The sequence below is a fragment of the Taudactylus pleione genome, unplaced genomic scaffold (genome assembly GCF_031769625.1).
Source record: "Taudactylus pleione unplaced genomic scaffold, aTauple2 ptg000592l, whole genome shotgun sequence".
Lineage (NCBI taxonomy): Eukaryota > Metazoa > Chordata > Amphibia > Anura > Myobatrachidae > Taudactylus > Taudactylus pleione.
The window spans coordinates 3,103,939-3,124,932 of NW_028284994.1; the positions used below are offsets into that span (position 1 = coordinate 3,103,939).

The following is a 20,994-nucleotide window of genomic DNA, read 5'->3' on the forward strand; positions in this document are numbered from 1 at the left end:
AGTTCTAATTCCTGGGATGTCCGCTTCCTCGCCTTTTAGTATTTACCACCATGTCTGCATGGATATCTGGTGTGTGTCTTGGGCCTGGCACCTGACCTCTGGCTAAAAAAGAGGAGTCACTAGGAGGCCTTTGACTGTTGGACTCATTCTCAGACTTATAGTAGATTGTGAGGAAGATGTCTCAAAGTGAGCAGGGGACCTAATCCGTGTGAATCCCCACACTGCGTCTAGTGAATTTCTCACCCCTTAACCACCTATAGACTTTGTGATTAGTGTAATCTGAATGTAATGTTGCTAATTTCTTATGCTAAAACATAATATGATCTCTCTGATAACTATCTGATCCTTCAACTTTCCTAATCAGCTCTTAGATGTATCAATAGTGAAAGTATTGAGGTGACTAATTTTGAAAAGTCTGATATCTACCCTCACTTTGGTCAACTCCATCCCTACTGTCTCAATGACAAATAATATTAAGTTTAGTGAGCTTTTTTTCAACACCCAACACCATTTGGAGCTGAATACCAAATTATTACACCCAATGGTGGGGGTGTTGCTCACTCTGAACCCATGAAGGATTTTCTTATTACAATAGTAATCGGAAAGGAATTGACCATGTAGGGTCAGATCTACTCATCTAGTAATTTGGCAAATTTGGTATGGTCAACCTAATCTGCATAATCTGTCAAAGAGCAAATGTGTTCTGTGCTAATTCAAAAGCTGCGTCATCTAGCATATGTGCATAAACATTGGCCATGTTGTCAAACACCATATACTGTATGCACAGATTATCCAAATGCAGCCTGCAAAACAATCTTATAGACACAATTGCTTTTTGGAGAATTAAAAGTGTGAACACATTTACACAGATCAAGAGTAATATAATCAAGAAAAGCCTATCCTTATTATGTAATGTGGAGTATATCACCATACGATCAGATCTAGACAGCTGATGCAAGCTCCCAATGCCCCAGATAGGCAGGCATAAACAATGTTGGCACTCACTAACAAGAAAAATTAGATAAATTAAAATTTTAAAATAATAAAAAAACAACAAAAAAATAAATAAATAGAATGTAAAAACTGCACAAAATACATCGTGCTACAGGTGTTCCATTTCTGAAGTGGTCCATGGGCTCACAGGGTCCATTTTTGGATTCCAAACAAATTTAAAGTTCCAAGAGTAATTAAAGTAACTTTTTCTACTGACTGGTGAGTGCCCATTTAAGCTCCTTGTTATATACTGGACCTCAGTGTCTCTAGTGGAACACCCCACATGTTATGAAATGTATTGCAAGTGCATCCATCTGGACATATTATATACTGTACCTCAGTGTCTCTAGAGAAGCACCGCACATGTTAAGGAATGTATTGTAAGTGCATCCATCTGGATATATACGATAATGGGTCACACATTGGACCTTTAGGCTAGCACCTGGAGTCACAACACCTTACATGTATTCCTTTGATTGATGTTTTCTCTTGGAAATTGCAATGTGTTTGGAATCCAACAATGGACCCTGTGAGCGCATGGACAACTTCAGAAATGGATCACCTGTAGCATGGCGTATTTTATGCGGTTTTTATGTTTTGTTTATTTCTATTTTTATGTTGTTTTTTTATTATTTTTCACTTTTTTTTTTCTAATGATTTTTTCTTGTTTGTGAGTGCCAACATTGTTTAGGCCTGCCTATCTGTGGCATTGGGGACATTTTTGACCATACCAAATTTGCCAAATTACCAGACGAATTGAGTATGGATATATACCACAAATTGTTGAGGCTCAAAATATGTGAAGTAGATCTGACCCTACATGGTCAAATCCTTTTTGATTACTATTGTAATAAGAAAATCCCACATGGGTTTAGAGTGAGCAACACCCCCACCATTGGGCATAATAATTTGGTATTCTGGACTAAATGGTTTGAGGGTGTTGAACAATGCTCACTGGACTTAATATTATTAGTCATCAAGGAAGAAGGGATGGAGTTGACCAAAGTGAGGGAAGAGGTTAGACTTTTCAAACCCTAGTAACCTCAATACTTTGACTATCGATACATCTGAGAGCTGGTTAGGAAAGTTACAGGATCAGTTCAATAGTTATCAGAGTTATCTTATTAAATTTAAGCATAAGATATTAGCAACAGTAAATTCATATTACACTAACCACAAAGTCTATAGGTGATAGAGGGGTGAGCACTTCACTAGACACAGTGTGGGATCACACGGTTTAGGTCCCCTACACACTTTGAGACATGTTCCTCACACTCTAATTCTGAGAATGAGTCAAACTGTCAAAGGCCTCCAAGTGGTTCCTCTATTTTAGGCAGAGGTCAGGTGCCAGGCCCATTACATGCCCCAGATATCCAAGCAGACATGGCGGTAAAAACTAAAAGGCAGAGAAGGGGATGCCCCAGGAACTAGAACCCATCTATAATTTATAAAGTAGGCCCCTTTCCATTGCTGAATTTGAAGTTCTCTCAATGGGTCTCTCATTCATACCTATGGTTCAGTATAATAAATTCAATTGGTCTGTCAACCAATATAAATTTGATTGCAAATTGCATGTGTGTGATTACTTTGCTAATTCTAAAGATATGTCTACCTTTAGCAAATTCAAAAACCCTAGTCTATTTGACCACCAGTCAAATAAAGCCAGCATTAAGATGTATCTATGGCTGGTTGAATATGAGATGTCCTCTTGTCAGATTAATAAAAGATAGGACATTTTGACTATGCCACACGGCAAGCTTTGCAAGATCTAATCAATGATGACACATTGGTGATACGACTAGCCAATAAAGGAGGAGCACTTGTTGTTCAAAACTGGCACTTATGACCGAGGATTACGCCACCAACTTAGTGATACACAAACATATGCCAAATTGGCTACAAACCCAATGCTGGATGTCAAATGCAGGGTAGATATGGTACTTAACCAGGCAGTACAACTAAGGTTGGATTGATGAAGAAGTACCATCTTATCTCAAAGTGGCACATCCTGTAGGTCACCTATTATATACCTACTACCCAAGATCCACAAGTCCCTGGTTGACCAGCCCTGTCGACTGATTTTCTCCGCTAAAGGTTTGGTGTTGAAAACCTTGGCTCTCTTTAGCAATGGGATTCTACAACCACATGTTACAGTGATAGAGTTTTCTATGTGATTCCACCGATTTTCTTGACAAGGTTTCATTACTGAATAAGCTTACGGATGATATGTGGTTAGCCACAATGGACCTGGCATCACTCTATACCATGATTCCACATCATAGAAATGGTAAGTATTGTTCTCAGTATTGGTACTCATGTTGGGCCCTCAATTGAGTTTCTTTGTTAACTGATTGAATTGGTGCTTGGGTCTAACCATTTCTGTTACTGTGCAAATTATTACATCCAGCTGTCTGGCACATCATATGCCATACTTTACATGCAGCAATACGAACAACATCACATCTTGGGTCAATTTGGTGCTAAGATAGCCTGCTACAAAATATATATATCAATGACCTGTTCCTAATTTGGAATGGGGTGGATGTCAAATTCTTTGAGATGATCCCAGTCCTCAATTCTCTAGATAGCCCTATACACTTTACAGCTTGTTTAGATAAACAGTCCATCAATTTTTTAGATGTGACCATTTCACGCAAAGGTACTGGATTAAGCACTACCTTATATCATATATCCATAGATCAGAATGCACTGCTTCATGCGACGAGTCACCACATGAGTAGTTTGAAGGATTCATTACCAATATCACAGTTTATCTGTGTGCTTCGGAATAATACCTCCCAGAACCTGGCTTAATTACAGTTGTTAGAGATGCAGGATAGATTTATGTGAAGAGGGTACTCACCAGTAGTAGCAGTAGTAGTTGATAGGTGCCTCGCTATAGCATGGCAAAGTCACCTACAAATCACGACAAAGAAGAGAGTTGGAATTTCTAGAATTATATATCCAGCTTCTTATGACCTAGCTGCCAATAGAACTAGCAAAGCCATCAAAAAGCATTGGTCAATTATCACAACAGACCCAACCTTTGATGGAATCAGTAAACAACCAGCTATGTTGGCATATATCATCGTGGTCCAAATTTACATCAACTTTTGATGCATCCTATGAAGCAACCCAGTGAGGCACAGACACACTGGCTTTTGGGCTACTTCCCTGGTTGTTACAGTTGTGCAGATTGCACCACCTACCACTTGATGTTGACAGGGACCCATTTTGCTGACCCACACAGTGGGAAGAAGATAGAAATCCCCATCGACTACACTGCACCTTAGATTTTGTAGTGTATATACTGACATGTCCATGTGGTGTCTATTATGTTGGGAGGACAACAAGATCTTTTAGAGACCACATGGCTAATCATTGCTCTACAATACGTGCAGCTTTACAGTCCAAGAGCTCTGACAAGCCAGTAGTAAAGCACGTTGCCTCTGTTGGACACTCGGCAGCTACATTGAAATGCATGATAATAGACAATATCCCAAATTCTACCTGTGGTGGTGACAGAGAGCTGCTATTAAAAATATGTGAGGACAAATGGATCTTTAGCTTTCACATCGTGGCCCCACAGGCCTTAATGAATAATACCCATATAACATTTTTCTGCGGTAAAGACAATAATCTATATTGTAGAACATTTTTTCCCCCTTTTTTATTTAAAAAAAATCCTTCTCTCAAGATTCCTGCATGTGGTATAGCAAGCTATGTTGGCACTCTTTTTATATTTATAATATTATTTATAATAGTATTTTTTTAATTCAATCTATAAGATTTTTTATTTTTTTGTGTTTATTTGGCTTTGATTTTGATTTTTTTTGCGTTAGCATAATAATTTATATCTATTTCCTTTACGTTTAATTTTGTTTATTATTTAGTCTTCTTCTATATTTATTATGTCTTTATTTTGAATTGGTTTGTGGAGTATTGATTCATTAATTTCAGTATTGTAGATTATTTGTTTATATATATATATATATATATATATATATATAGTGGTATAGGAAGTGATACACACAATGGGTGTGATTTCTTACCCTGAAGCTGATTGGTCTAGCCGTTTTTTCAATACATATGGGATTTATATTTCCCGTATTATTTTATAAGTGTGACTTTATTGCAATGTCTACTTTATTGGACACCTGTGGCACTTTGTGCCTACACGATGCAGTGTCCATGTGTTGCTCACTTTGGCTTGGCAACATCATTATTTGTTTACATTGGAGCCTGCCCATGTACCACTTCCAGCAGCGATTGGTTCCACAGCATTGAGCGAATGGTGCTTCCGGCCAGAAATGTGGGGGCACGGTGTCCACATACTATAACATGCAGGGCTTTGCAGGTTTTTTTATACTGGCACATATGGTAGCAGCACATATGGTAAGATTAGGATTTCCATTTAATAATTTTGTGTGTATTAGTATGCCGTATGTGCTACATGATGGTTAGCTTCCATTTTTTTAATTGTGGTTGGTGCTCCACTAATTGATATGGCTATATAAATGGGCTACAGGAACAGTGGTTTATGGGTCTCTACGGTGGTAGCTTTGTGGTGATTGCCTTGTCCTGACAAAGGTCTTATTTGGACCAAAACATCAACTAATATTATGTGATTCGTGAGTAATTTACCTTACTGTTTCTACTGACTGGTTAGTGCCCATCAAGCTTTGTGTTATATACTGGACCTCAGCATCTCTAGTGGAGCACCCCAAATGTTATTGAATTTCCTGTGAGTGCTGCCTTCAGGACATATATATATATATATATATATATATATATATATTATACAAATAATACATCCAAACAGCTGCACTCAGAGTCTTCAAATTAGCAAAAACGTGTGTTTTTTTAATCCATTCCACCAACATTTCGGGGCCTCACATATATATATATATATATATATATATATATATATTTATATATATATATATATATTTATATATATCAGTGCATCCGGAAAGTGTTCACAGCACTTCACTTTTTCCACATTTTGTTATGTTACAACATTGTTCCAAAATTTTATAAATTCTTCTTTATCCTCAAAATTCTACACACAATACCCCATAATGACAGTGTGAAAAAAGTTTTTTTTAGATATTTGCAAACTTAATTAAAAAAAAACTAAGAAATCACATGTACATAAGTTCACAGCCTTTGCCATGAAGCTCAAAATTGGTCTCAACTGCATCCTGTTTCCACTGATCATCCTCGAGTAGTTCCTACAGCTTAATTGGAGTCTATGTGTGGTAAATTCAGTTGTTTTGACATGATTTTGAAAGGCATGCACTTGTCTATATAAGGTCCCACTATTGACAGTGCATGTCAGAGCACAAACCAAGCATGAAGTCAAAGGAATAGTCTGTAGACCTCTGAGACATGATTGTTTAGAGACACAAATCTGAGCAAGGTTACAGAAAATATCTGCTGCTTTGAAGGTCTCAATGAGCACAGGGGGCCTCCATCATCCATAAATGGAAGAAGTTCAGAACCACCAGGACTCTTCCTAGAGTTGGCCAGCCATCTAAACTGAGCGATCATGGGAGAAAGGTCCTACTCATGGAGATGACAAAGAACCTGAAGGTCAGAGCTACAGCATTCCTCTGTGGAGAGAGGAGAACCTTCCAGAAGGACAACCATCTCTGTAGCAATCCACCAATCCGACCTGTATGGTAGAGTGGCCAGACTGAAGCCACTCCTTAGTAAAATGCACATGGCAGCCCACCTGGAGTTTTCCAAAAAGCACCTGAAGGACTCTCAGACCATGAGAAACAAAATTATCTGGTCTGATGAGACAAAGATTGAAATCTTTGGCATCAATGCCATGTGTAATGTTTGGAGGAACAAAGGCACTGCTCATCCCCAGGCCAATTCCATCCCTACAGTGAAGAATGGTGGTGGCAGCATCATGCTGTGGGGATGTTTTTTTTTCATTGTCAGGAACTGGGAAACTAGTTAGGATAGAGGGAAAGATGAATGTAGCAATGTACAGAGACATCCTGGATGAAAGCCTGCTCCTGAGCGCTCTTGACCTCAGACTGGGGCAACAGCTCATCTTTCAGCAGGACAATGACCCTAAGCAAACAGCCAAGATATCAAATGAGTGGCTTCAGGACAACTCTGTGAATGTCCTTGAGTGGTCCAGCCAGAGACCAGACTTGAATCTGATTGAACATCTCTGGAGAGATCTGAAAATGGCTGCCCAAAGATAGGTGTGCCAAGCTTGTGGCATCATATTCAAAAAAACTTGAGGCTGTAGTTGCTGCCAAAGGTGCATCAACATACTGTAGTAATGATCAAAGGTTCTGAATACTTATGTACATGTGATTTCTTAGTTTTTTTTTACTAAATTTGCAAATATCTAAAAAAAATTTTTTAAAACATTGTCATTTTGGGGTATTGTTTGTAGAATTTGAGGAAAAAAATCAATTTTGGAAAAGGCTGTAACATAACAAAATGTAGAAAAAGTGAAGCACTGTAAATGCTGTCGAAGTCAAATAATTGTGTATAATCGCTGTACAAATATTATCTGACAATTTAGTCGTCTATGGTCTGATGACAAATTGCTTGGACACTACTCTGCATCAGCGCAATTCCGATACGCACAAATATATATTTATATTACTACAAGGATTAGTCAGAGTGTGGAAAACAGGTTTTAATGCATATGTCTGTGGTTTTTGCATATGTATTGAGAAACTCTGCATACTAATACAATATGTCTGTAACAAATAATTAAAATGTAACACAGATAGTGATATGATCAGAGAACGGTTCTAAATGCAAAGTTACAAATAATTGTCAGGAACCTGTAAATCGTTAACAATTGTATACCTTTTGTTCGATACTACTGCTGTTCAAAGGAACTGGCAATTAGACATTGAATAGGCAGATGAAAACCTTTGAATTAGCCACCAGATGATGTGACTTCAGCAAACAGCTGTTGGTCTCCCCTGCATAGAAATGAAACTTTATTTACACCTTAGAATTTGGTTAAGGCAATGTCTAAATATTAAATTATGAAAGAAATGGATAAAAGTTGGAGATGGATATAGATATATATATATATATATATATATACAGTCAGGTCCATTATTATTGGGACACTGACAGAATTTTCAGATTTTGGCCTCTATTCACCACCACAATGGCTTTGAAATGAAACAAACAAGATGTGATTTAACTGCAGACTTTCAGATTTAATTTGAGGGTAATTACATCCAAATCAGGTGAATGGTGTAGGAATTACAACGGTTTCTATATGTGCCTCCCACGTTTTAAGGGGCCAAAAGTAATGGGACAAACTAAACAATCCTAAATCTAACTTTCACTTTTTAATACTTTATTTGAAATCCTTTCCAGGCAATTTCAGCCTGAAGTCTGGAATGCATAGACATCACCAGACGCTGGGTTTCATCCCTGGTGATGCTCTGCCAGGCCTATACTGCAAATGTCTTCAGTTCCTGCTTGTTCTTGGGGCATTTTCCCTTCAGTTTTGTCTTCATCAAGTGAAATGCATGCTCAATCAAATTCAGGTCAGGGGATTGACTTGGCCATTGCATAACATTCCACTTTTTAGCCTTAAAAAACTCTTTGGTTGCTTTTGCAGTATGCTTCGGGTCATTGTCCATCTGCACTGTGAAGCGCTGTCCAATGAGTTCTGAAGCATTTGACTGAATATGAGCATATAATATTGCCCGAAACACCTCATAATTCATTCTACTTCTTTTGTCAGCAGTCACATCATTAATAAATACAAGGGAACCAGTTCCATTGACTGCCATACATGCCCACGCCATGACACTACCACCACCATGCTTCACTGATGAGGTGGTATGTTTTGGATCGATCATGAGCAGTTCCTTTCCTTCTCATCCCATCACTCTGGTACAAGTTGATCTTTGTCTCATCTGTCCATAGGATGTTGTTCCAGAACTGTAATGGCTTTTTTAGATGTTGTTTGGCAAACTAATCTGGTCTTCCTGTTTTTGTGGCTCACCAATGGTTTGCATCTTGTGGTGAACCCTCTATATTCACTCTTGTGAAGTCTTCTCTTGATTGTTGACTTTGACACATATACACCTACCTCCTGGAGAGTGTTCTTGATTTGGCCAACTGTTGTGAAGGGGTTTTCTTCTCCAGGGAAATAATTCTTTTGTCATCCACCACAGTTGTTTTCCGTGGTGTTCCGGGTCTTTTGGTTTTGCTGAGCTCTCCGATGCGTTCTTTCTTTTTAAGAATGTTCCAAACAGTTGATTTGGCCACACCTAATGTTTTTGCTATCTCTCTGATGGGTTTGTTTTTGATTTTTTCAGCCTAATGATGGGTTGCTTCACTGATAGTGACAGCTCTTTGGATCTTATATTGGAGTTGACAGCAACTGATTCCAAATGCAAATGTCACACCTAGAATCAACTCCAGACATTTTACCTGCTTAATTGATAATGAAATAACGAGGGAATAGCCGACACCTGTCCATGAAATAGCTTTTGAGTTGATAGTCCCATTACTTTTATCCCCTTAAAAAGTGGGAGGCCTATATAGAAACCGTTGTAATTCCTACAACGTTCACCCGATTTGGATGTAATTACCCTCAAATTAAATCTGAAAGTCTGCAGTTAAAGCACATCTTGTTTGTTTAATTTCAAAACCATTGTGGTGGTCAAAAGAGGCCAAAATCTGAAAATTCTGTCAATGTCCCAATATTTATGTCCCTGACTGTATATATATATATATATATATATATATATATATAATTTATATTCTCCATTACACATACTCTGATGCACATAACACACACATAAACATACATGCATACACATAGCACATACATATATACGAATGTTACAGAGATGCAAATATGCGAATGCATATGTATAAAAAGGTTCCCTCACATTAAATGTAATATTAGTGGTTTTAGTAGCATATAATTATGTTGTGGAATGTATGTTTATGATATGTAAGGTACAGAATCTAGTAGACATGTCATGTTTGGTACCATTCTAAATCACATCAGCAAGGAAATCGCAGCATGCGTTCGCAAGATATGAATTATAGGTTAGAATGTATCTCTGTATGTAGAGTCTTTTTTATTAGTTCTTCAGTGGGAAAACCATAAAAAGCTACATCTGAAGATCTGGGACATACTCCCAGTAATACCATATGAACTAACCAATGAACGGAGTGACCTGAAGCAAGAACCAATGAGCATCTGTTATTCTGTTCCTTTGTTGTCTCTGAAACCTGTACCAAATATAGGCTTGTGAGCTGGGGTAGTAGTCAGTCATTTCTCCATATCGTTGGGTGATGGTGACCGCAGATTCAGGATTCAAATACTGCATACTGGACCATTGCGCATGCATATGTATCGGTTTGTACCTTTGTATTTACTTGCTTTTTGCGCTAATTGTGTTAGTTCAAAGCGTGTAACTTTCTTTTTATTGTAATATAACTTTTTGTGCTTTGGAACCACAATTGGATTCGAAAGTAATTATTTCTTATGCGACTTAGGCCCTCATTCAGAGCCGTACGCTCTGAGCAGAGCGCACGCTCTGAATGAGGGCCGGGCTCCATGAAAATGGAGCGTCCTCCTGGACGCTCGTATAGCTGTGGGTCACCACCCACAGGCTATACGAGCGTGCATTTTGATGGCCGCGATGGTCGTGACCATCGCGACCATCGAAATTGCGAGCCGGAGCCTGCGGTTGAGGTTTTCAACCGCAAGCTCCGGAGTGATTTTGGCTCTATCAGAGCCAAAATCACTCCCACTGACATCACTAGTGATGTCAGTGGGCCGGCTTTTGACGGGAGGCGTTCCCATGGGAACGCCCCTATCAGGGAGGCACGCCCCTGGCACGCCTACCTAAGGGGGCGTGCTGTAAATCAACATTGACAGCATGCCCCCTTTGATCGGATACAACGAGCGAAGGACTTTCCTTTGCTCGTCGCATCTGGCGCATGCGCACGACGGAGCTCCCTCCGTCGTGCGCATGCTCAGTCCATAACATCAACCCACTTGCGAGTGGACAGCCGCTCGCAAGTGGGTCTGAATCAGGGCCTTAGAGCGCTAAATAGCGACATTTTGGGTATATAGATTTAGAGGTATCAATAATACTTTTGAGAGAGAGAGAGAAAGAGAGAAAGAGAGAGAGAGAACACAAAAGAGTCACACACATCACTTGGAGTATAAACAATACGGGTGCAAGGTCAAATAATGAATTATATCATATAGTCCAATTTTAACAAGAACCAAAACCAGCACACCATTTGAAAAAAAAGCCATACATTTAATAGTCAAAAAAAAATCAGAAGTACAGCATTCCATCTTACAGATCACTCTGCACAATAGGTATAATGTTTAGCATGATGCTTGACACATAGGCTTCAATGGAGAAAGAGACTGGGGAGCCATGCTCAGGAACCCAGCAAGTCTCGACAGCTGTTTTGCATACCTCCTTTATCAGGGGACATCAGGTTTTCACAAAACCTACAGAGTGAGATTGCTGTCACTCACTAAATGGTGGAGATGCTAATTCACACAATTGTGTGCTCATTGGAATACACACATGCAGTCTATGCAACTAAGGTCTGAGCAGTTATGTGGCTCCCACATCTCACTCAGTGCCCACAATCTTCCCATTTGGTCAAAACAGCAATACCAATGGGTTGCAACATCCTTCTTACTTCATAGATCTACTGTATCTCTTTTAGAATACACATTCAGTTCCCCAATTGCTAAAACTATTATACTATGTCTATGCTTGAACACTTAAATCCCCTATATGCCTCAATGCTGCTATATCTTCCCCAATCCCTACTGCTGTGTGGTCTCCCAACTGTGCTAGTCTATACTCTCTCCTCTGTTCCAATCTGTCTTTCTCCACTTGCAGCCCTGTCTTCCTGCATCCATGCCAATCTGTTTCCTTACATCTGCACCACTACCTACACCCAACCATGCCGCTCTCTTTTGCCCTCATCTTTACAAAGAATATAAATCCTCAAGAGGTGAAAACTAAGAGTGCAGCTGAAGTTAGTAGAAAGGGAGTATACACCCAAAATAATACTAAAATATGTAAAACAGTTCAAATGAAATGTACAATCTTACAAGTGCTCTCCAAATACCATGATTATGTATAAACACCAAAGTGTAAACCACATATAGTATTTAAAGAGTTGATCACACCTCAGTCCTCCAATCTGAGGGAGAATTCCAGTAAATTTACATAAATGTCCAGTATTTCTTCAAGGAGAGTTCCAATTCTCTTGTGAATAAAACAAAAATTTTAATCACAAGTTGCACTTACAATGTTTAGAAAGATAAACCCATGTAACAGGTTCTCACTGGCAAAATACAGCAACATGCATCAGATGGATAATAGTCCTGAGTCCAAGATGAATCAAGAGCATGAATGGTCCTCTATCCAGATAATAATGTCCACCAATTGGGATACAATACCAGTGCTGCTTACACTAGGAGTCCAGAAAAGAAGTGAGCCATGCTTAATGCATTTCAGACATTACAGTCCTTCATCGGAAGTGTATCTGAGTCACAAAAGCTCCCCCTTATATATCCTAAGTCCTCCTACTTACACCTGCTGACACTTGCCACTAATGGACATCTTTCACTAGCCACGCTGTCTCATTCACTCCCCAGAAACCGGAAATATAATGCATTCCACGGTACCTGGAAGCTATGCACTTTGTTAAATTTGCAGTGTTTAATGTTGTCACATGGTGGTAGTCCAAAGTCCTGATAGCTTTATAAACAAGACAGTTTGTCGGCCAGTCCATAGAATATGGGTATCAGGAGTCCATATATATTAATTACGATAACACCAATTGGCCAAGACCCCAAAAAAGAAGACATCTCAAATTACCATGAAATAAGCACCATTATTACAAAGCAGCATAAAGAGTCACTCATAAATAGATAGTGAAAACTAGAAGATATAGATTTGCACAGCATGCATGAAAAGTTATTTTTTAGATAGCAACAATTATATATCGTAAAATCCCAAAAATAGGAAAACCATAAAATCAATAAATATACAAATTCTTGGGTATTACTGAATGGTTATTTTAGGTTAAAAATATTTAGTTTCAAACTCACAATTGAGCTCCTTGGGTACAAGTGTCCCTAATTGGTGAATCCACCTCATTTAAGTTTGAGAGAGTCTCTTCTCAATATCATGTGTCCTCCATTTCAGGAGTATTTATTGGATACCCAGGAAAGATTTTAATATATATTTCTTTACCAGCATGACATTTCTTAAAATTTGCAGAGACTATGTGTGTCTCCAAACCTTTGCGGATATTATAGACGTGTTCTGCTGTCTAACCTTCAGGTTCCTACTAGCTTTTCCTACTTAAATGAGGCCACATTCCCACTCCAGAATATAAATCACATTCCTGGAGTCACATGTAATAAATTCCCGGATGGGATATTTTTTTTCCATTTACTTAAACATCCATCATTTTGCAATTAGTCGATTTCATGGTATTGAATATTAGACAGTCCCCACAGTGATGAATCCCTTTTGATATGATGCTCTTTCTAATTTCGTAATCCAAGCTGCTTTTGACAAGTTGATTTTTAAGTGCTGGTGCTCTCCTATAAATAAATATTGTTTTTCCTGGTAAGGACATTCCTATTTTATTGTCTTGTAATAATAATTTCCAGTTGCTTCTATATGCATTTTCTATTTCTTTAAAAGAGGTATTATATTGGGTGATGAAAGCCCAATGTATTCTATCATTAGTCTCTTGTTTTTTATCTCTAACTTTTAGTAACTCAATACAATCAATTAGATTTATTTTTTCTTTAGCATTTGTTAACAAAAGATTACAATACCCTTTAGCATGGAGAGGACCTGCTGTTTTGTTTAATTGTTGTTTGCAGATCTCTTTTTCTGTGCAATACTTTTTGACTCTTACAAACTGGCTGAATGGAATCTTATCCAGCCAGTTTGCATGATGGTGATTGGTTCTATACAAGGGCTCTATTCAATAAAATGTTAAGTGAATAGCACCAGGAGTGAGCTCCCAGAGCTATTCAATACACTGTGCTACTAAAACCGACTATGGATTTCTTCTTGCACCCCTCCAGGAATGCGAGTATAAATCCGACAAAGGTCCAGGTGCAATGCTGTTTTCTGCACAGAACAGCTGCCCCACCTATCATAAAGTAACAAGTAATAAGCAGTGAGATGTTGGCAATTTCCACAAAATCTCTAAGCTGACAACAACAACTATTATCTCAAATGAATCATACAGGGGCAGGCAATAAGCAGCCTCCAGCTATTGTTGAACTACACATACTGTACCAGCATGCTTTGCTACAGTTTTATCATGGGCAAATAGCAAAACTGTGGCAGGGCAATCTGGGATGTGTATTTATATAACAGCTAGGGGGCTGCTTATTGTCCACTTCTAATTTATAGCCTGTCCCCCTAAGTGATGGCTGCTTAAGGGACAAAATTAAATGCCACACCATTACACTCTTGATACAAAAAACAATGTTACTGGCTTTAGCGCTACCCCAAGTTACTTTAATATATCATATAAAAAACAGAAATGAATCAATACGAAAAAATGTATTTTTGGATAATGTCAGTTGCTGCATTTTTGATCCTAGCACTGCTACGGAGGTCACAGTACTGGGATCACCATCACGACAATCGGTGTTTGATCGCCGCATTGGCGGATGGCACTGGGCAGCTGGACAGCTACAGTAAGTAAGCCTCAGCTTAATCAGGCTGGCCAGCTTGCAAGCACAAAAGATTGTGTATGTTCATGCAGTCTCTGGGATGGCCACTCCTGGAAAACAGGGTGGACATGCCCCATGTCTGGGACTACTGGCTGCCCCCGCATCTGTTTTTATACAATGACTAAAAAAATTCTACAAAATTCACTGTGACAATATCATCCTGCTTCACAATATTCTTCAAGATTGGGTATAATGTTCCAGTGTTGTCATCTTTTTAAAGAAGATGGTCATGATCAAAGGCTAATAAAAGAACATAACTTTCACTTTTTTATATTAATAGGTGCCACGAGGTCGATGTTCTGAAAAATGTCATAATGGTTTCAGGAAAGCTGCAAATGGAGGCTATCTTATATGCTGCTATGACTGTCTGCTGTGCTCAGAGGGAGAAATATCCAATGGTATTTGTACAAATATTATTTTGCTTAGCCAGTCCAAATGAAAGGCAGGGAATACATATGCACATAAATCGTTTGTCACTCATAAGCATCCCACAAAATGTTGTTCAACAACTTTATGTTTAATGAATTATAGTATATTCTAGTAGAGATGTGCAGTTTGAATCTCCAGGAATCTCAAACCACCCAAATTTCATGAATATGGAGAGTTCCAGTCGTGGTTCAGATCTCCTTAGGAGATAAGGACAAATCAGGGTCATGGTTCTGATTTTTCTGTGGTTTAGAATTTGTGTTTCAAATCTGAATTTTGGGTTTTTGAATACAAAAAATACATGATTTTAACTATTTTTATCAATTGAAAAAAAAAACAGATTAATAAAAAAAACATAAAGATTAATCCAGCTAAAAAACCAATATAAAAAACAGGGGTTAGTGCACATATCTATATTGTAACCACTATTGATGGGTGTTCACATAAATAAAGACATTGTGAAACATAGAAACTTGTGGTGTTCAATAGACATTATTGTAACTCTGTTATGAGCAGTGGCTCACAACTTGCTTCAGGGTCCGACTGTCACTAAGAGTCTGGAAAACTAGAGTGCAGCATCAGTACTGCTCTGCATGCTGGGTCCTGGACATCTCTAGGAGACCAGGACACAGAGGTGTGGGATCATGCTTTTGGTCTCGGCTGTTTTAAATCACCAGTGACATTCTGCTTAGTGCAGCAGCGCAGGTTCTGCTTAATTACAGTAAGGGTGTTTGGCTGTATGGGAACTATGATTGTTTCCTGATCCTGTTAGAAGGCATGGAGGGCTTAACCTCCATGCCAGTGATCACTTATGTTTCTATGTAAGCCTTTCCTGGTCTGGGTATCTGGAGACCCATAGTCTAATAGGAATGTGAATCTTGTCTCTACAAGCCATGAGCCATTGCTTATTTATAGTCTGAGCAATTTTAAGTGAAAAGTAACCATATGCAAGCTGTTATATCCAGCTCCAAGTGTTTATTAACTCTGCTATTCACAGTGATTGTCCATCGCTGTTGTTTAAAATAATTACAAGCTCATCTACCATTCACAGTGACTGTTATCTCTGCTGTTGTAGTTGTATCTGCCATTAACAGTGATTATAGTAGCAATTTAAACATTTGCTACTATATATTATCAGCCCTGCTCTGTGGTAGTCTTATAAGAGCTGTCTACACTTATTTCCTGTTGTGCCTGTATATTTCTTTATAAATACTACTCCAACCACATCTCTTGCGATCACTAGGGTATTGTATAAGTTCCTACTGTCCTGAGTTTTAAGACCTGGTGGCATCCTAAGTACCATTGAGTGTACCTAAATCTAAAGGAACAACAGAAAGATGTTATAGGCAGATGACCTCTGTAGAGTGGCTTTAGTGGTCTTATACAAATACTCTGATGTTTCATAACATTATCACCAGCCCGCTAAGTGCTGGAGATAGTATTTTGTCAGTATGGGACCTCCACCAGGCCGTGACCAAATTTTGGTAAATCAAATCCAGCATTTAACACAAATGATACAAGATCTGACACTTCAAGTAACAAATCAAAAATAAATTTGTAGGATGGCTACTTCCTCTCCAGGGGCTGTAAGCAAACCCAAAATTAATCTTCATTGACTGCTTCTGCAGTGACCAGAAACAAATTTTCATCTTCAAATTAAGCTGTTATTTTCAATTAAGGCCTATTACTTCTGGTTCAGAAGTTCAACATATAGGAGTTATTTTTTGTCTATTGCAAGGAGACCCACAAACTTGGACTTTTGTTTAAAACTCTAATTATTCAGCATTACAATCTGCATTTTTACAGCTTTAGGCATCTTATACTGTATGTGACCCAGACAGAGTTGCATTGGCAGAATCACATCTTTGTATTCTCAAATAGGGATGCAATTCTGCAGAGCTTTTGTGCACAGAGTTCAGATGATGGTCCATTGACAATGCTAGAAATGATCCAGCTTTATCTGGCCAATTCTGGCTTAGTCTCTATGAGAAAATCAATTATTTCCTAGTCCAGTATCTTGTCCCTCAGTCTCAATTAAATTTGACAAGTGCATTACGGAACATAGAATGAAAAAAGCTGCCTGGCTTTGTAAATTATTATAGATGTTGTATCCATGCATTTTCTGTACTGGGTACCACAATTTTCTTACCCGTAAGAAAACATGGAACTGACACTTTCAGTTGGTTCCCACAAGTTATTCAAGCTTTTGAAACTTTAAAGCAAGCCTTTGTTTTAGAAACAATTATTCAGCATCTGAATCCAGTGTGGCCTTTTATTGTAGAAGTGGATGCCTCTGAGGTCAGGGTAGGTGCAATTCTTTCTTAGAAGAATCCTGTCAAAAATAAATTGTATCCCTGGCCCTCATTCAGAGCCGTACGCTCTGAGCAGAGCGCCCGCTCTGAATGAGGGCCGCCCTCCATAAAAATGGAGCGTCCTCCTGGACACTCGTATAGCTGTGGGTCACCACCCACAGCCTATATGAGCGTGCAGTTTGATGGCCGCAATGGTCGTGACCATTGCGACCATCAAAACTGCGAGCCGGAGCCTGCGGTTGAGGTTTTCAACTGCAAGGCCCGGAGTGATTTTGGCTCTATCAGAGCCAAAATCACTCCCACTGACATCACTAGTGATGTCAGTGGGCCGGCTTCTGACGGGAGGCATTCCTTTGGGAACGCCCCCGTCATGGAGGCACGCCCCCGGCATGCCCACCAAAGGGGGCGTGCTGTCAATCAACATCGACAGCACGCCCCCTTTGATCAGACACAACGAGCGAAGGACTTTCCTTCGCTCGTCGCGTCTGGCGCATGCGCACAACGAAGCTTCCTCTGTCGTACGCATGCTCAGTGCAGACCATCGACCCACTTGCGAGCGGACAGCCGCTTGCGAGTGGGTCTGAATAAGGGCCCCTGTGCTTTTTTGTCATGTAAATTATTGACTGCAGAAAGTAATAAGAACATTGATAATTGTGAATTACTTACAATCAAATTGGCATTTGAGGATTAGAGATTTTGGCTGGAAGGGGCAAAACATACTGACATAGGGTCTCATTCAGGGCTGTTCGCACATCTGCGCATGCGTATGGGTTTTAGTACGCATGCACGAACCAGTCAGTGCAGTCAAAAATCGTGTGCTTGCAAAATAGCGAATGCCAGTTAATTTGAGTGACAGAATGAGGCGTTTATGGGTGGTAACAGGGGAAGGTGCTTAAAAACGGGGAGTGGAGATCCAAACGCAGGCATGCCAAATGGTCAAAACGGGCATTTTAAGGGTGTGCATAATTAACAAAGCAGTGTGACTTGGTTGTTTTTTAGCCAGAACTGCTCGCATGATTGCGGTAGGAAAATCCAACCACAAGCACTGCGATCAGTTCAGACGCCTTTCGATGTACTCGATTAATCTAATAAATAGCGGAGATGACGTAGGATGCGAGCGGCCAGGGGGCGTTTTTTCCTAATTAGTGAGCGCATGTTTTGTTCGCTCGTTCAGACATAGAGGCGTCAACAGACCGCAAAGAGCGAGCGCTTAATTTAAATAGCCAGCCCCTTTTTATGAACGAGCATCCGCAAATAGCATCCGGCTCTGAATCAGGTCCACAGTCATCACAGACAACAAAAATGTATTATACTTAGAGTTGCCCAAGAGACTTAATTCAAGACAAGCATGCTGGGCATTATTCTTTACTTAATTTAATTTAATTATTACATACAGACTCGGGTCTAAAAACATTAAAGCAGATGCCCTATCATGCAGTTTTCTTCATGAACAAGAAGTAACAATTTCCAAAAAACCTTTAGTTCCTGAGGCTTTTGTTCACCACGGACCATTTTAAAGGTGCAAATGACATCCAGGAGCCTCTAGAACTTTGGAATTACTAAACCATTATGTCTGGAGGCCTTCTATCAGAGATTCAAATAATTTGTGCAGTCTTTTGAAGTTGGTGCCAGAAACAAAACTCCTTGAGTCTGTCTTATAGGTCCACTCCTGCCTTTGTCTATTCCCATCAAGCCATGATCACACATCTCTATGGATTTTATTGTGGTTTTAATGATTTCCTCGAGTTTTAACACTGTCTGGATGGTGATGGATTGTGTTAGCAAGATGGCTAATTTACTCCATTAACCAAGCTTCCCATTGCCAAACATTCTGCATCATTATTCCTCCAACATATTTTCAGGTTACATGGCTTATAATTGGATATTGTGTCAGACAGAGGCACCCAGTTCATTGCTCAGTTTGTGAGATAATGTTGCTCCTCATTAAATATTAACCTGAGTTAATCCTCTGGATGACTGGTTCAAGGTTATAAAATTAGTGATGTTTAAAAGATTCGAGATTCAAAAAAGGACCAAGGTAAAGTACATTTCCTTGTCCATAAGAAAGGATAAGTGCCGGAGGAGAGGTCTTGGGTTTCTGACAAACATCTGCATGCACAAATTCTGAAAAAAATATCCTGTGTCCTGGTGTCTCCCCTGCTTGTGCCTTAACTGGTCTGTGTATCTGGCGACCCTTATTTTGATAGAAACCTGAATCTAGTATCTACAAACCAGGAGCTATTTTATATTTATAGCATTAGCATTCTTTAGTGAAAAGTTACCATATGCAAGCTATTATATTCTGCTTCAACTGTTTATCAACTCTGCTATCATAGTTCTTATCCACCTCTGCTATCATAGTTATTATTCACCTCTGCTATTGTTTGCAAGCTGCACCTGCTATTCCAGTGATTGTCCATCTCGGCCATTGAATATTATTGCAAGCTCATCTACCATTCACAGTGATTGTTATCTCTGCTGTTGTACATATTTGCAACCTTAATCTCCCATACACAGTGATTGTCGACCTCTGCTATTGAACCATGTGCTATTAAAAATTATCAGCCCTTAGAACTATCAATGTTTCCTCTTGCAAATCAGCTGGACTTTCTCAAGAGTCTTGAGAAAGTCCCAGTGATTTGCGGGATGAAATGCGTTGATGTCACCCTCCTGACTACCTAGGTTTCTGCCACTTCTTTGGTATATTCTGGGAAATATACATTTGTACCAAGCAGTCAGGAAAGAGACAACTAACAGCCACTGTATGCCAGTGTGAGTGCCACCCCTACATCCAGCCACAGCCCCTTGTGGGGAAAAGAACAGCAGCCATAACGGACCTTGGCGTGGCACACCACTACAGTGATTCTTTTACTGCTCATCCCCTTGGGTACAAATAGGATACTGGCCTATAGAAATGCAGGTAACTTTATTCTCAGGAGATCATATCAGAAATTAACTCTGTGTAACACTGGGATGCCAGTGTTAGTAAATTGCATATGGCTGTTGACTAAATAACTGGCATACCTGCAGAATAAGTGAGGATTCTGAACTGATCAACAATTGATTTATGTTATACTAAACAGATACCCCACATTACAACTGTGAATCTTTGCATAGCAACTAAGTAACCTTTTTGTGTGGCCTGGAATCCAAGTTGAGTAATATGAAATAGATATGTTATATCTACTTAGAAGGTTTTAGGGCTGATACATTTTTTTTATATCTAATTGTCGAGTGCTGCTCCAAATGTGTGTAGTAATTGGTTTTTACATTGTGTTGTTATTGTGTGTCTGCGACTTTTATATTAAAACAATAAAGGTACAATTAATTCAAGCCTCCTGTTTATTAATAGAGAGCAAAGAGATTTTTATATTTTATTTGTTCGTCACCAAATAATATTCAATGGCAAGTGCAGAATCACTGTATTTTAATGTATTTGTTTGAGATTATGTATCTCCAGGGTCTAAACTAGACCCAAATTACTTA

General features: G+C 39.1%; 1 protein-coding gene across 1 annotated transcript in view; it reads left to right on the forward strand.

Annotated features, from left to right (window-relative positions):
- LOC148481207 (vomeronasal type-2 receptor 26-like) overlaps positions 1 to 20,994 on the forward strand; it is a 197,273-nt gene that overhangs the window by 166,749 nt on the left and 9,530 nt on the right. Inside the window, exon 6 of the mRNA XM_088453819.1 lies at positions 15,051 to 15,168. Coding sequence (XP_088309945.1) covers positions 15,051 to 15,168 — 118 coding nt within the window. The remainder of the gene's footprint in view (positions 1 to 15,050; positions 15,169 to 20,994) is intronic.